The following is a 15,303-nucleotide window of genomic DNA, read 5'->3' as shown; positions in this document are numbered from 1 at the left end:
AACTTTCAAAAAACTATATGTATTAGAATTAATGCTATGTGTCTGAGGAGGTCATGGAAGGCTTCCCTGAGGAAGTGACCAAGTGATGTTTGAACTGAACTCAGAAGGGGAAGTAGGCATAAACCAGGTGAAGATGTTGTGGGAGCCTCAGGAAGTACACCAGTGAGAAAGAATAGCCTATGTGAGGCCAGGGCAAGAGGGAGTTTGGCTCATTGAGGACTGCCAGACATATAAGCTCCATGGGGGTAGTACTTTGTTTTGTTTACTGCTGCATCCCTGCTGCCTGACACATTGCCTGGCACAAGGTAGGCACCCAATAAATATTGATTGGTTGAATGAAGGAGTGAACAAGTGCATGAATAAATAGAGGAACCTATAGATGTGTGTATGTATGGGTGGGTGGATGGATAGATGGATGGATGGATGGATGGATGGATGGATGGATGGATGGATTGATGGATGGATGGATGGATTGATGGGTGGATGGGTGGGTAGGTGGTAGATGGTTGGGTGGATTGATGGATGGATTAATTTGCATAAATAACTACACACAAATATTCCTGAAAATAGATGCAGGTACATACCCAGAGACATGCACACATGTGTGTAAACAAAGATTCACCTCTTCTCCTGGTGCTGCCCCTGGAGAGGACAAATACTGAGAAGTTGGTCAAGCTGGCTAGGGCCCGTGTGGATGAAGATGCAGGGAGGCAAACCCTCTGACCAGGGCTACAACAGGCCCTACCCCCACTGCGGCACTGACATAATTTCTGGAATAGGAGGAAAATGCTGATTAAGGGATTTGTGTCCCAGGCTGTGAGCCAGGCCAGGGAGTGGGATAGGAATGGCCCAAGAGAGATGAGGTGAATGGTAGAGGGAGGCATGCAGGGCTAAGACAGAGAAAGTGACAGATAGAGAGACACAGAGAAACAGAGATGGAGAAATAGAGCAATGGAGACAGAGACAGGCAGAAAGCTATAGAGACACATAGTAAGAGATGAACAGAGAAAGTCAGAGATCTATGACATAGAAATTCAAATACAGACACAAAGTGAGAGGAGACAGGGTTCTAGAGATGAGAGACCAAGAAAAATAAAGATATAGGGAGAAATGGAGACATAGGGAGATGGAAACAGAGAGCCAGACTCTAGAGGAAAGAAGAAAGAGACAGAGATGGAAAGAGAGAAGATACCCAAAGAAGGAAGAAAGAGAGCTCCAGAAGAGGCAGCTAAAACTAGTCTCAGGGAGGGGAAGACATTTGCCCAAGGTTGCACAGTCTGGACATAGCACTTGATGCTGGTCTGAGTCCAGAGTCCATTCTATGTTCTCTTCTTGAACCCTCTGTTGCTTCATGAGGCCCAAGAGGGACAGGGAAAATGGGGTTGGGGCTGCTGAGAGTGGGCCACAGTGAGGGAGAGAAATAGTCATTCACTGACTCACTCAACACGTCCTGAATGGGGTGATACTGGAGAGTCATAGATAAGTTAGGACCCGCTGGTCTATCAGGGCAGGTAGACGCAGGCCCAAATCCCTGAGCAAGACAGAGTGGACCATGTTCAGTGATCGGGGAAAGGAGGAGACAAAGAATGTGCAAAGGAAGGAGACAAAAAACACAGCTGGCAGGAGGAGGAGTCAAAGAAGGGTTCTGGAGGAGGGGACATTTGAGCTCTTATTAAAGGATAAGGAGGGATCTCTGGTGGCGCAGCGGTTTAGCGCCTGCCTTTGGCCCAGGGCGTGATCCTGGAGACCTGGGATCGAATCCCACGTCGGGCTCCCGGTGCATGGAGCCTGCTTCTCTCTCTGCCTCTCTCTCTGCGACTATCATAAATAAATACAAATTAAAAAAAAATAAAGGATAAGGATATTTGGGCATGGGGAGGTGGAGAAGAGCATTCCAGATGGAGGGCACAGGCTGTGGAAAGTGAAAACAGGAGTGGTGGGGAAGGGACTGGAGAATGTTTGAAGGGGTCAGGTGGGAGAGAAGGGTGGGACCAGACTGCAGATCTCAAATGCCTGGCTGAGAGGCTGCAGTGTTGTCCGGAGGCACTGGGGAGCCATGGGAGAGCTGCACGCTGGTGACAAGCAGAGTCAGCTCTGGGTGCAGAAAAACACCTTGCAGGAAAAGGAATGAGGAGGGGAGGGCAGGAGGAAGGCTGGGGCAAGGGCCCAGGCAGGAGAGAATGAAGTCTGAGTGTCAGGTCTGTGGGAATGAAGAAGAGAGGAAGCAGCAGAGGGAGGTAGGAGGCAGGAGGGATGGAGCCCGGGGACTAAGAGGCTGTGGGGACTAGGTGGTCACCTGTGGTCACGGGAATGGAAGATGTCCCCTGTCCTATAGAGATGGAGTTGGCCACCGGAAATGGAGAAGGACAGCTCAGTGGGAAAGACAAGAAGGTGCTGAAAGGGAGTCAGGGCCACCGAGGACTATTTAAGGGAGGACTGTTTTAATGGCCAATGACAGAGACCTAAGCATAAGAGGAAATTAATTGGGTAGATGAAAGGTTCAGGCATGACTGGATCCAGGTATCCCAATCAACCTCAGGAATCTGTCTGTGTCGGGAAGCCTGGGTGGCTCAGCAGTTGAGCGTCTGTCTTTGGCTTAGGGCGTGATCCCAGAGTTCAGAGATCGAGTCCCACATCGGACTTACTGCATGGAGCCTGCTTCTCCCTCTGTTTATGTCTCTGCCTCTCTCTCTGTGTGTGTCTCTCATGAATAAATAAATAAAATCTTCTTTTAAAAATGAAATCTGTCTGCATCTTTGATCTCTACTTTCCTCATGTTGACTTTGCTTTCTGCACGTTTCCTCCCCTTTCCTCCCCGTATGGTGATGTGAGAGCTCCCAGCAGCTCCAACCTAGACTCTGACCAGTCAGGCAAGCTTAGCAGAAAAGGGAAGATCCTCCTTTATAACAGATCCAGTAAAAGTCCAAGGGTGAACTCTGTATCCTAGATTGTTTTTTAAGCTCACCCCTGAAGAAATCACTCAGATAACCAAAGCAGAGAGCCTGTGCTTATCAAGTCAAGGCAGAGACCATTTGGAAGTGGAGAGTAGAGGACCAGAGGTGCAGGTAACAGGGACAGAGATGGGGGGACAGAGTAACGAAGGAAGTCCAGCCTCTACTCCCGCAGTTTCTGCTGAGAGCTCTGCAGACACAAAGAAAGATCTGCCTAAGGAAAACCTGTGTGGCACAACTCCTTTCACTCCTGCATTTGGGCCCAGGAGCCCCCAGGCTGTCCACCTCTGGAACCAGGAATCTGGACTCCCACCCCCTCCTCCCTTAGAACTAGAGGTTCAGGACCCCAGCTCCTTCCTTCCTCAGAGGCAGGAGTTGGAGCCCCCAGCCCCTCCCCCTCCCTCTGGAGGTACCATGGCAACCAGGCCCCTCCCCCCACTTTTCCCTCCCCCATATAGAATCCAGTTTCTGTTTGAATCTGGCCTGTGTCTAACCAGTTCCTGCGTGAGACAGGGATGAGCAGAGGGCAAGTGGGACCAGAAAGAGGATGACACAGAGCTGGGGAGCCAGTTATGAGAGCAGAGAGGTGGAGAGAAATGGGAAGAGGAGACTGGAGAGAGGTGGGGAGAGAGGTAGGGAGACAGAGAGAGGGTGGTAAGCTTGGAGAGAGGCAGATGGCTATGAAGAGAGGGAAGGACAGAGGGCTGGGGAAATGTTGGGGAAACTAGGGGAGAAAGAGACTGGGGGGATGGAAGGAGGGAGGGGTAGAGCAGTGGCGGGGAAGAGAGCAGAGAAATCAAGGGAAAGAGTGGAGGAGAGATGGGGAGAGATCAGGGGGAAGAGATGGGGAGAGAGAGAGGGTGGGAAGGGGGCAGAGAGATGGGGAGAGAAGGAGGATGAGCGAGGGAGAGAGGCAAGGAGAGGCAGGGAGTTGAGGACAAAGGAAAAGACAGAGGAAGCAGGAAAGTGGCAAAGAAGGAATCAGAGCACACAGGAGTTGGGACTTATTGGGTTCCCAGAGGTTAGGGGAACCCGGATTCCCATTTGGTCTCAGCCCTCCAGTTCTTTCATATTTTACCCTGGGGGCTTCAAAGAGAAGACAGCAGCGGGGAGAAGGAGCTGGGGTGGGTGGCCCCGTCAGGGCTCTCCTCCCCATCCTCCTGAGACATCCCTCAACCACCTTCCCAGGATGCAGCAAGAGGTGGAGACCCTGTGCTCCTCCACCGTGGGCAACCCCAGCATGTACAGGGAGGCAGGTATTGAGCAGAGTGCGTGTGCGTGTGTGTGTGTGTGTGTGTGTGTGTGTATGTTGGGGGGAGGAGGAGGGGTCCGTTATCCATGTGCTGTGTGATAATCCTGGCTTACAGTGTGGCCTTAAGCGAGGCACTGACCTAGCAGAGAGCCACCCCAGACTCTGACATTGACCAGATTCCTGGGCAGCACCCTTTGGACCTCAAAGATCCATGAGCCTTTGCAGTTCCCTGGCCAGTGGCCTGGACCCAGAACTATTTCTTATGAGCCTCTGGGACCTTCTCAACTCTTCAGAGGCCACTGTCTCCAAGGTACCCTGCCCTGGTCCCTCACACTCTCTTTTTCTCCCATGCTGAGCTCAACAGCTTCCCCCCAAACCACTCCTCCCTGCTTCCCAACTTCAGTGGTCCCACTACCAAGCTGGTCACTGGGCTAGACCCCAGTATTGGCCCTCTGCTCCCATTTCCACCCATATCCATCAGTCCCCAGACCCATCTTCCTGCCCACTGCTTTTGCCCCGTGTCCACCTCTCCATCCCCGCAGCCCCAGCTCAGGTCTTATCCTCTTCCATGTGAATGCTTTCTCTACCAAACTCCTGGCCCCCTTTTCCCCCCTCCAGTTCATTCCCCATTTGGCTCCTGAGGGGTCTTCTGACCGCCAGCACTGACCCTGTCCCTCCTCCACTCATACCTCTTCTTCCTTCTCCATCACTTCCAGGATAGAGTCCCAGCCCCTTCAGCCTCAGACCCTGAGTGGTCTGTCACCAGCTGACAATTTGAGGCTCATGTTCCAGGGCTCACTACAGGCACCCTACTTTAGTAGGGTCATTCATTCATTCATTTATTCACTCAATCAACATTTATTGAGTAGCACCTTGGTGAGGATGCATTTGGCAGCAGGTAATAGAAATTGGACTTAATGTAGTATAAAGAATAGGAGAACCAGGGGTACCTGGGTGGCTTGGTTGGTTAAGTGTTTGCCTTCGGCTCAGGTCATGATCCCAGAGTCCTGGCATTGAGTCCCACATTGGGCTTCTTGCTCATGGGGGAACCCTGCTTCTCCCTCTCCCTCTGACTGCTGTTCCCCCTGCTTATGCTCTCTCTCCTGTTTGTCAAATAAATAAATAAAATCTTAAAAAAAAGAATAGGAGAACTATTATCACCTCAAAAGAAGCCAGAAGTGGGGTATGTTGTAGGTTTGATTGAGTCAGCAGCTTGATGATGATATTGAGAACCCAGCTTTTATTCCCCTGCCTTTTGGCCCTAGGATATGTATCCTTTGCACAAAACCTTGTGTACCACAAAATGGCTGCCACAGTTCCAGGCATCATTTGCAGAGGTCTTCATCTTAAGAACCCCCCAAATGATCTCTTCTCACAACACTGAGATCAAGACATGAGCTTAGATCAAGAGTCAGACACTTAACTGATTGAGTCACCCAGGTACCCCCACCTCCCGCCATTTCTTTATCTGACCAGCTCCTCCTTATTCCTTAGGCCTCACTATAGATACAACCTCCTCCAAGGAGACTCCTCTGATTAATCCTAGATGAGACTTTGCCTTCACCTCGTGACACCTCCACTGTAGCTTGTATTGCCCTTTACAGTGACTGTTTCTGTTACAGTGACTGTTTCCTCCCCCACCAGGCTAGGAGTTCTTGGAGGGCAGGACAGTTTGCCTAGACAAGAACGGAGTGAGAGGCAGTAGACTGGGGAGATTGAGAACACAGAGAGTCTGGACCCAGACACCTAGATTTTTATCCTGATTCCGTCACTTAAGGCTGTGTGACCTTGGGCAAGTCACATAATCTCTCTATGCTTCCGTTTCATCATTTGTGAAACTCTGCTGTTTCAGAAAGTTGTCATGAGGATGCAATGGGAAACACTTTGAAAGTGACTGGCTTTTTATTTTATGATTTTTTTTTTTTTAAGTAAGCTCTAAGGGCTTGAACTCAACAACCCCGAGATCAAGAATTGTATACAATACCAACAGAACCAGCCAGGAGTCCCAAGAGCTTGGCTTTTTAAAAATGATTGTAAACATATAGTTATTATTACTGTTATGTGGACAGATTTGAGGAGATTATTGTGTTGGAGGGATGTTGGAGGGATGTATTGTGTGATGGAGGGGAAGCCAGTATATATAGCTCGAGGAAAATAATCAGAGAAGTCAACAGGGGCGACCACATGCAGGGCTGGCGCTTCTCAAAGGAGGTCTTGTTAAAATGCAGATTCTGATCCCATAGGTCTGGGGCAGACCCTGAAATGCTGTGTTTCCTTCTTTTTTGGGTTCCAATTTATTTTCCAAGTTACATACTTAAAACGAAGAGATCTTAAATATATTTCAATCTGTTCTGACAAATGCCTGGATTGATCTCACCCAAACCACTGTGAAGCACAGAATATTCCCCTGACCCCAGTTCCCTCACCTCATACGTGCTGTGTTTCAAACAAGGTAGGGCTCCCCAGATCACACACTGAGGAGCGAGTCCCCACCTCAGGGAGGACTGTAACCTGAGGGCAAGAGGAAGCCACTGGTGGTTTGTAAGCATGGGGTGCTGTGATGGAATGATCACCCCAGCTGCCCTGTGGAAACAGATGGGAGGTGGGAAGATGGGGACCAGAGAAGGGGACTCACTATGGTACAAGCTGAGTCAAAGACCGCCAGAAGCATAGCTGTGACATAGCGATGTGTGCTGGAGACAGCCCATATCTGCTCACAAGAGCCGATTTAAATTTTGCAAGCTGGTTGTTAAAACTGTGGGGAGCATGAAAGTGGTCATGGTGGGAGTACTGACAGTGCGAAAACTGACAAATGCTACAATCTGTGTGTGTGTGTGTGTGTGTGCGCGCGCGCGCGCGGGCACACACGTAAAAGAGACAGAGACAGAGAGAGTGATATTAATTAAACATTTACTAGCACACCACTGAATCTATTGACTTGTACCGAGGGAGTCCATAACACCCGGGATGTCTTAGTAGAAGGGTGTAAGGGAGGACTTATTATATTGGAGCTGCTGGGTTAGGTGACTTTGGGGGACTGAGGGAAGCAGGCTTTGCTCTGGATCTGATGCTGGCAGGAAGTGGAGGCAAGCCTATGACGCAGGAGGGATGAATGGAGCTAACATTGTGGGTGGCGAAGCAGCAACAGCAGCTCTGAACCAGGAGGAGGATGTTTGGTCATTTCATGGTTTGGATGGTGTTCATGTTGTGTCGTGTTGAGACATGACTCTGCTCTTATTTTTATCTTGGTCTGGGCATGTCATGGTCACAGAGTGGCCTTGGCCGACGTTAGTGTGGTGTGAAATTGTTTGTGTCCGATAGGAATGCGCCCTGGCTGTCAGGAGCTCCTCTCCTCTTTGCTCACCTACTGTAATAAAGAAACACTCCCCAAACACAATGGCCTTAAGAAGAGAGTGTATTTCTCTCATGACAGGAGGCAGGCAGTCTGGATTGGTGGGACATCTCAGCCCTGTGAGATGACTCAGGGACCCAGATTCCCTCCATATTGTTGCTCTGGCGTGGCCGAAGCTGGCTCGTTGCTACCTCCACATTCCAGTGCAAGAGAAGGAGCAACAAGCCTAAGACAAGAAATCTCTTAAACAAAAGACTTCAAGGTTGCACTCCTCACTCCCCTAACGCTGTTGGTGAGAACTGGGTCACATGGCCACGCACAACTGCAAGGGATGCTGGGAGCTGTTCTCTCTAGCCAGGCGGCTGGCTGTGTGCTGGGTCAAACTCTAAGACTGCAGAGGAGGGGAAAGATGGATTATGTGGGACAACTAGCAGTTGGCCATAAGAGAGGCCTGTTTGTCAATGGAGGAATTGCCTAAAAGGGCTCCGATTTGGCAACAGTCTAGTTGCAATCAGGAGGCCAGTTCTGAGAGTGTTGGGAAAACCGCCAAATGGATTCAAAGGCTGCTGCTGGGCTGGGGTGACTGGAACAGGAAAAAAAACTGGGCAAGTCCCTTCCTCTTCCTCCCACCTCAAAGTCTCTCTCTCTCTCTCTCTCTCTCTCTCTCTCTCTTTCTCTGGTGCCCCCTTCAGGCAGAGCCTAAAAGGAACCCAGCCATTGGAAGAGCACTGGGTTGGTAGAGTCCCAGCACTGGGATCACAGACAGAGTGGGTGCAGAAGGGAGTTGCTGGGGGCTGAGAGGCAATAGCTTAGTAACTAGCATAAGAGCTATTTGGGAGTGGCATGGACACCACCTGGTGATGCCCATTTAGGCAGAACAAGGCCTGAGGAGTGCTCAGGGCAGCTGACACTGGGTTCTTCACCCCCAGGAGCCCTTCTTGTGGACCGAGAGACCCCAGAAGAGATGCAGGTCCGGGGCCTGGGCAGGCCTGTCAAATCCTCGTGAGTGGTCCCTGGCCCTATGACTTCTGATCTCAGCTCCCCCAAGTGCGATGACAGCAACCCGTGACTTCGGAGGTCCCTGCCCGCTCCTTCTCTCCCCAGGAAGCAGTACCTGCGCCAGGTCATTGCAGAATATGAAGCACTGGACCGAGAGCTCCCGTGCATCCGGAAGTTCCCCATACCACCCGCTGCCCAGCCTCTCTGTCTGTGCATGGAGACCTCAGTGAGTGGCCCCCGCTTCCCCTTTCGACTCTGGGCCCTGAGTTTCTGCACAGTTTGGCTGGGAGGCCAGAAAGGGAACAGGCTCAGAAACGAAATGGACAGGGTTTAAATCTAGGCTCTGAGGCTTACCAGCTGGGGGCTTAGCACCATGTTTTAGATTGCTGAAAATTGATTATGACTCTGTCAAGGGGCAATCATCACATTTATCACTGCTGATCTCAGAGAGGCAGAGAGAAGGGGAGAAAGAGAGGGCAGAGAAGGGAGACTGAGGAATACAGAGTCCTGTTAATCCATCTACCATGAAATTCTGTAAAGTTTGCAAACATAGCAAAGACAAAAGATAATGCCCCTGTTTTTGGCACATTTCGTGAACTGGCCATTCGGTGTACAAATCTGCTAGCAATCCCTACACTCAGAGGAGGTTCTCACTGGTAAATTCAAAGCACCTTAATAGGATGTTTCCCGGGCAGCCCGGGTGGCTCAGCGGGTTGGTGCCTGCCTTCAGCCCAGGGCGTGATCCTGGAGACCCAGGATCGAGTCCCACATCAGGCTCCATGTATGGAGCCTGCTTCTCCCTCTGTCTGTGTCTCTGCCTCCCTCTCTCTCTGTCTTTCATGAATAAATAAATAAAATCTTAAAAAAAAATAGGATGCTTCCCATGTGCCAGGCACAGGCATCAGAGGCACTCCCTCAGCTGATCCGTGTGACTTGAACCCAACACAGAGATTGTTGTCCTTGTTAAGGGAACCCATTCCCAGCACATCCCTCCTCTCCTTTGTGTCTCTGAACAGGGGACCCCACTTCCCCCACACATAAATCCACAGCTTGCCTTACTGGAGGTGACCAATTTCATGATTTCATCCTAGTTCATCAGCAATTTTATATGTTCTGAGGATGGTATATCACCACAGTAATCTCATGCTGAAGATGTGGTTAGTGATCCATGTTTTTGAATGACAAGAAATCAATACCCCTATGATCCTTATTATTATTATTATATTATTATTTTTACAACTGAACGTTCCTTAAAATGCTAATAGGAACATAAAAGGAAAAACGTACAACTGAAATCCTTGCGGTATCTTCAAGAGCTGCTAAAAGGTTGCCGTCCAGCGCAGGTTGCTGGAAAAGTTTTTGGTAGATTGGTAAAGTTGGCTAAATTGGTGAGTCATTTAAGCCTACTGTTGGCAAGTCGGCCCGCTACGAATTGATTTTTGGAGAATAACCTAGAATGACAGGTAGATGCTTTTCTATCTCAGAGATACCTGTGCTCTCGCTTTGACTAGAGCGATAGTGTGAACCTTGCTTCTCAAATGCCACCTGGGGTTCTGGCAGGTTCTGCAGGTGGGTCCAGGGTGGGGACTTCGGAACCCGGACTGAACCTGAATGTCCCATGCTGAGGCTCTTTCCCCTGACTCCTGCAGCCAGAGGAGGACCTTACCCACCTGGAGGTGCTGGAGGCTCTGGAGGCCGAGTTACCCGGAGCCATGGAGGGCGGGCGCGTGAGCAACATCCGCTTTGAAAATATGAATGTCATCTGTGGGACTGCGGGGCGCCGGGACAGGTGAGCCTGCGGCGGTGTCGGAGCCAGGAGGGAATGAGAGGGGCGGGGCCGGGAGTGGGGGAGGCGAGGGGCGGGGCCTAGCGTGCGCGGTGGGAGGGCGAAGCCGGAGCCCGGCGCTGAGTGGGCGGGGCCAGAAAAGAAAGGCGGCTGGGTCCGGAGGCCCCCGGGAGGGGCCGTGTTGGTGAAACGGCGGACGACGGCGCTGAGTGAGAACCGGGAAGGGGCTCAAGTGGAGAGTGAATGGGGTGAGGGGGCAGGGCCAGGCGAGATCGGAGAGCAGGCGGGATTCTGAGTGAGGAAATGGGCTTTGGGAGACCTGGTGGTGACCTGGACGGACACTACCGAGGTCTGGGGTCCGAGCCTGGGAAGGCAGCTCCGAGGGGGCGGAGCCTGGACCCAGCACCTTGAGGGCGTGGGATCAGGAGTGATCGGGAGGGCAGATGGCCTGGAGAGTCTAGTCGGGGGCGAGGCCCGGAAAAACCTAAATCAGGGGACAGGCCTGAGAGATACACTGAAGGACCCGGCCCTGGAGCGGCGGTTTGAAGAGATGGAGTCCCCAGTTAGGGGACAGCCCGAGACAGCGAAGAGGGGACCCATGATGACCCGCGTCAGGGTCGAAGGATGGGTTGACCTCGGCGAGAGGGCAGGGCTGCAGAGGGCTTTAGGGACAGAGCGGCGAGTTCAGGAACCGGAGTGGGTACACGAACAGGGACCAGGCAGGGACCCTCCGACAATCAAAGGCGGGGCCGGGACCACCAGCGATTCCCTTCGCTCTCCGCCCCGTCCCTGTCCTCCTGGCCCCGCCCCCTCGCAGGTGGCTCATCACGGTCACGGACTTCCAGACTCGCTCGCGTCTGCTGCGCTCTGGCATCTGCCTCCGCGGGGTCGCACGCCCGCTGGTGCGCCACGACGAGCTGCTGCTGGCGGATTACCGCCTGCACCTGCGCCGCTCCCTCGTCCGGCAGCGCATGCTCGAGGCGTTGGGGGCGGAGCCGACCGAGGAGGACTGACACGGAGGGGGCGGGCCCCGGCTGCGCTTCCACACCGCCCAGCGGGCTCGGGCGACCCTCCCCGAACCCCCGAGAGAAGGGGGCGTTGCCTCCCCAGGAAGGAGGCGGGGCCGGCTCGAGGGGGTGGATACTGTGAGTTTAATTATAAAGAATGACCTGGTACAAAAGCCATTTCTCTCTGCAAAATCTTGGTGGGGACTCAGGGGGAAGGAGGTGATAGGGGGTAAGGATGAACCCCCATAATATAATCCCGCCTCCCTCATCTTCCCCCAGTCCCTGCAAATGGACGCCTGGGTCCCAATCCCTTGAGGGATGAACTGAGGCTCTCGAGAGGGAAGACCCGGGCTCCGGGGCTTTCAACCCATGCGGATTCCTGTCTCAGCGATAACCAGACGTCCTCATCCGCCCCCCTCCTCTTTTCTCCTCCCACCCCCCTTGGAAGACAATTCTCGGGCTTTTATTTCAGGTTTTTTTTTTTTTTTCTGGATTTTTTTTTTGTGTTTGTTCTAGGGTTGTTTTTTTTTTTTTTGTATTTTCTTTTGTTATTGTTCCTGTTTTTGCTTTATCCTCTCCGCCCCGCGCTGCCCCCATCCAGTCCCTTCCCCCTCCCACCCCGACCTCTCCTCCCCCCTCCCCACCCCCTACACCCTCCCCAACCCCGCGGCACCCATCCAAAATGAACAAGCCCTTGATAGACGGGCGCCGCGCAGGCCCCCTGCGGACGGGGGGCATCCGACAAGGGGGAGGGGGCGGGTAGGGGCCCAGCGCGACCTCTGCCCCCCTCCTTGCCACCCCTCCCCCCTCCCACAACCCTCCCGCAAGGTTCCCCGCAGATCCCTGACGTGGTGAGGGGGAGAGGGCTGCAAGCACCCTCCCCCCCATGGACGGAGCGCCCCCCCCTCGGGGGGTAGGGGGCAGCAGAGGGGGGAATGGGCTTGGGGAAAGGAGGGGGAGCTCCCTTCTTTGGCAGCTGAACATGGGGGGGACCTGAGGGCAATGCCCTCCCCCCTTTACCCACAGTAGGAGAGGGGGCTTCCCAGGGGAAAGGGTGGCTTAAAATTCCCAAGCCCCAGGAATAAAGGGAGGGGGGAAGCGTGCAGGAACAGCCATGCTGGAGGGAGAAGGAATTTCTTGGAGAGAGGGAAAGGTTAGGAGGGTAGGTGGAATCTTCGTGCAAAATGGATAGAGAGATGATCCGGGAAGAACTAGGAAAAGCGAGAGGAGGGATGTGCGAGAGGTCACAGACTGAAGCAGGGAGAAAAGGTGGCATGGTGAGCAAGAAAGGGTCTTCTCTCGCCAGAAGGAGAAAGGAATGTCCAAAAGGTGAGAAAACATGCAGGGTAAGAATGTCAGCAAGAGTTGTTCATCCATGGGAATGAAAAATAAGGATGCTAGGAAAAGAAACGCTAATACAGCCCAAGAGCTTGTGGAAGGAGACAGGTGTGCAAAAGGAGAGAGGTGGTGGAGCTCCCCTGGGGAGGTGCGTAAAGGCACCCAGGAGCTGACAAGAACAAGTAGAAATTCAAGAATTAGTGTGCAGCAAAGCCACGGTGTGCGGTAACATCAGGAAAGCATCAGAAGTGCCAGGAAGGCTGTGTGTGCAAGAGTGAGTGTGCAAGAGTAAGTTCACGGAAGAGCTGAGGATGAAGCAGGACACAGATGTGGAAAAGAAGGGTGCATAGGAGTGGGAGCCTGGCAAAGAGGAAGGTGATGGGCATTTGAGAATCAGTTCCTGTACACAATGTGGGACAAGAAGTAATGGTGTGAGGAAGGGAGGGGCAAGGAAAAGCATGGGAGTGTCAGTGTAAGAGGGAGAGGTGGGGAGAGTGAGAACATGGAGGTTCAAGACCAAGAATGGGAAATGCTTGGAGATGATGGCCGCGAGTGTGTCAGGAGAGGTGCATGGGACAGCAAATGAGCAAGAGGTGAACAAAGGCAGGTGTGTTCCACAGAAAAAGTATGTGCACACAGAGCTGGTGAGTGGGTAGGGGAAAGGGTGTCCCAAGTGTGTCTGCAGCAAGGGTTTAGAGAGTTTCAGAAGTCAGGTGTGTAAGGGAGGGTAGTACAAGGGGGAGAGTAGGCAGGCAAGAGTTGGAGACAGGAAGGGTATGGAATGTGGGAGAAGAAACGCAATGTGTGCTATCGAAACAGGGTGTGTGTGAGCGCTGAGAGGGCCTCGCGAGCCAGAAGCGAAGGCGGAGTGTGCAAGACAGCGAGAGGGTAAATTTGTGCAAAATTGTAGCCCAGGGAGAGGAGAGACAAGCAGGCGTGCAAAGGAGCGTGCAAGAGGCCGGGGTAGGGAGGGGCTGCTGTGTGTGCTGGGGAGAGGGGAAGATGGGGAGAGCCCAGGGGCCTGGAGGGGGGGGGAAGGGTGGTTAGAGGGGCGGCAGGTGGTGGAATCTGAGGGCACCCCCTTCCCCTGCGGCCGGGGACAACCCCCCTCCAATCAGGCTCAGGGCTGACCCTCTATGGCTCTGTCTGTTTCCCACTCCCCAGAACCGACCCTTCCCTCCTGCTCCATCCCCCTCTGTGATTTCCTCCATCACCCCCCACCCTCCCTGCTTCACATACACACACAGTCTGTGTCAGCTACCCCCTTCAGTGAGGCGCAAATGTCTGGCCGGGATCAGGCCACCTGGTGACCTCCGGCCTTGGGAGAGGAGGGCAGGGCACAGCAGTTCTAGCAGAGTCCCTGGCCCAGGGGGAGAGAATAAGGGTCAGGGGTCAGAGGTCAAGAGGCCAGTAGGCTCAAGGGTTCTGTGGACGGCTGGTCCGTCCAGGCCAGCCATCACCTCTCCAGGAAAAATTTGAGAGCCCGGTCGATGTTCATGCGGTGGCCCACCCTCGTCACACCCAGATCGACATAATCCTCCTTGGTCAAGGCGGGCAGGTGGGAGCCATCAATCTCGTGGTCCAGGAACTGTGCTCGGTGCTCAGCCAAGCCCAGCCACTCAAGCCAATCAGCCACATCGAACTTGGTCCAGAACCCCAGAGGTTTAGCGCCGAAGGGCTTGTCCGGGGGCAGCGAAAGCAGGCGGGTCGGTGAAAGGGAGCGGGAGGCCCCTGACAAGGCTCCACCAAGCCCCCCGGATATCCCGGGGTGGGGTGGCACAAAGACAGGGGCGAAAGGGTCAGCTGAGCCTCCTGCCCCTCCGGTTGGGGAGCCACGGATGTCAAAGAGGCCCGGATACAGGGGTCCGGAAGGCAGGATGGGCAGGGACGAGGGCCTGGGTGCAGGGCTGACCTTGTGCTCCGAGGCGGGCAGCAGTGAGGGGCTTGGGGCCCGGCGGAGCAGAGGTGGCCGCATCTCGAACTCCACGCCTTGGAGGTGGCGGGTGGACGTGGAGGAGGAGGCTGAGGGTGAGGTGGCTCCTGGAGCTGCAGCGGCCGAAGGGGGGACCCCGCTTCCTGTGGGGAGTGGCGGCAGAGGTGGTTTGGGCCAGTTCTGAAACAGGCTGCTGACGGGTTTGGAGAGGAGAGAGGACTGGGAGTCTTCGGAGAGTCTGGAAGGTGACAAAGGGGCAGGGGTAGAGGAAGGGGGGTTTGGAGGAGAATGACGGGGTGAGAAGGAGGCAGAGGTCGAGACGTAGGGGAGCGAAGAGAGACAGGAGCGGGGGAGAGAGATGGAGAAGAGAGATGGGAAGAGATAGAAGGAGTGAGGGGGCAAGACATGTCAGGACAGAAGAACGAGAGGACAGGGAGAGGGTGACAGTCAAGAGAGATGAAAGAAAAAGAGACATTAAGTGATAATAATAATAATCGCCACCACTTACTGATGCTCACGTGTGCCAGGCATGGTTCTAAGTGCTTTACATATCGCATCTCAGTGTATTCCCCATGACAGCCCTGATGCAGGTTACTATTATTATCAGCAGCACAGAGAGGTTAAGTAACTTGCCTAAGGACACACAGCCAGGAAGTGGCAGAGCCCAGTTATATGGCACCAAAGT

General features: G+C 53.4%; 2 protein-coding genes across 9 annotated transcripts in view; one reads left to right on the top strand and one right to left on the bottom strand.

Moving 5' to 3' along the window:
• Window positions 1-3,391: 3,391 nt before the first annotated feature.
• On the top strand, window positions 3,392-11,520 carry C1H19orf81 (chromosome 1 C19orf81 homolog). 8 transcript variants are annotated; one of them, XM_025424131.2, is made up of 6 exons: window positions 3,392-3,477; window positions 4,140-4,207; window positions 8,485-8,557; window positions 8,660-8,780; window positions 10,204-10,343; window positions 11,158-11,520. In XM_025424131.2, the coding sequence occupies exons 1-6, from the start codon at window positions 3,467-3,469 to the stop codon at window positions 11,351-11,353; spliced, it is 609 nt and encodes a 202-aa protein (XP_025279916.1). In that variant the 5' UTR covers window positions 3,392-3,466; the 3' UTR covers window positions 11,354-11,520. The 8 variants fall into 8 exon arrangements, with proteins under 8 accessions (XP_025279916.1, XP_048964691.1, XP_035567143.1 ...); XM_035711250.1 differs by having other exon boundaries at window positions 3,416-3,537; window positions 4,140-4,203; XM_025424130.2 differs by having other exon boundaries at window positions 3,416-3,537.
• Window positions 11,521-12,433: 913 nt separating this feature from the next.
• The window catches only part of SHANK1 (SH3 and multiple ankyrin repeat domains 1), a 45,728-nt gene continuing 42,858 nt past the window's right edge, over window positions 12,434-15,303 (bottom strand). Inside the window, 1 exon segment of the mRNA XM_025424129.3 lies at window positions 12,434-14,856. Within this exon segment, the coding sequence (XP_025279914.3) occupies window positions 14,142-14,856 (715 nt within the window). The 3' untranslated portion in view covers window positions 12,434-14,141.

The sequence above is a fragment of the Canis lupus genome, chromosome 1 (genome assembly GCF_003254725.2).
Source record: "Canis lupus dingo isolate Sandy chromosome 1, ASM325472v2, whole genome shotgun sequence".
NCBI lineage: Eukaryota > Metazoa > Chordata > Mammalia > Carnivora > Canidae > Canis > Canis lupus.
This window is presented reverse-complemented; position numbering and strand designations above follow the sequence as displayed.

Coding starts and splice junctions, on each gene's coding strand:
- C1H19orf81 (XM_049108729.1), top strand. CDS start 3,524: ATGAGAGCAGAGAGGTGGAGAGAAATGGGAAGAGGAGACTGGAGAGAG. Junction 3,584..4,139: donor GGAGAGAGGTGGGGAGAGAG/GTAGGGAGACAG, acceptor CCACCTTCCCAG/GATGCAGCAAGAGGTGGAGA. Junction 4,204..8,484: donor ACCCCAGCATGTACAGGGAG/GCAGGTATTGAG, acceptor CTTCACCCCCAG/GAGCCCTTCTTGTGGACCGA.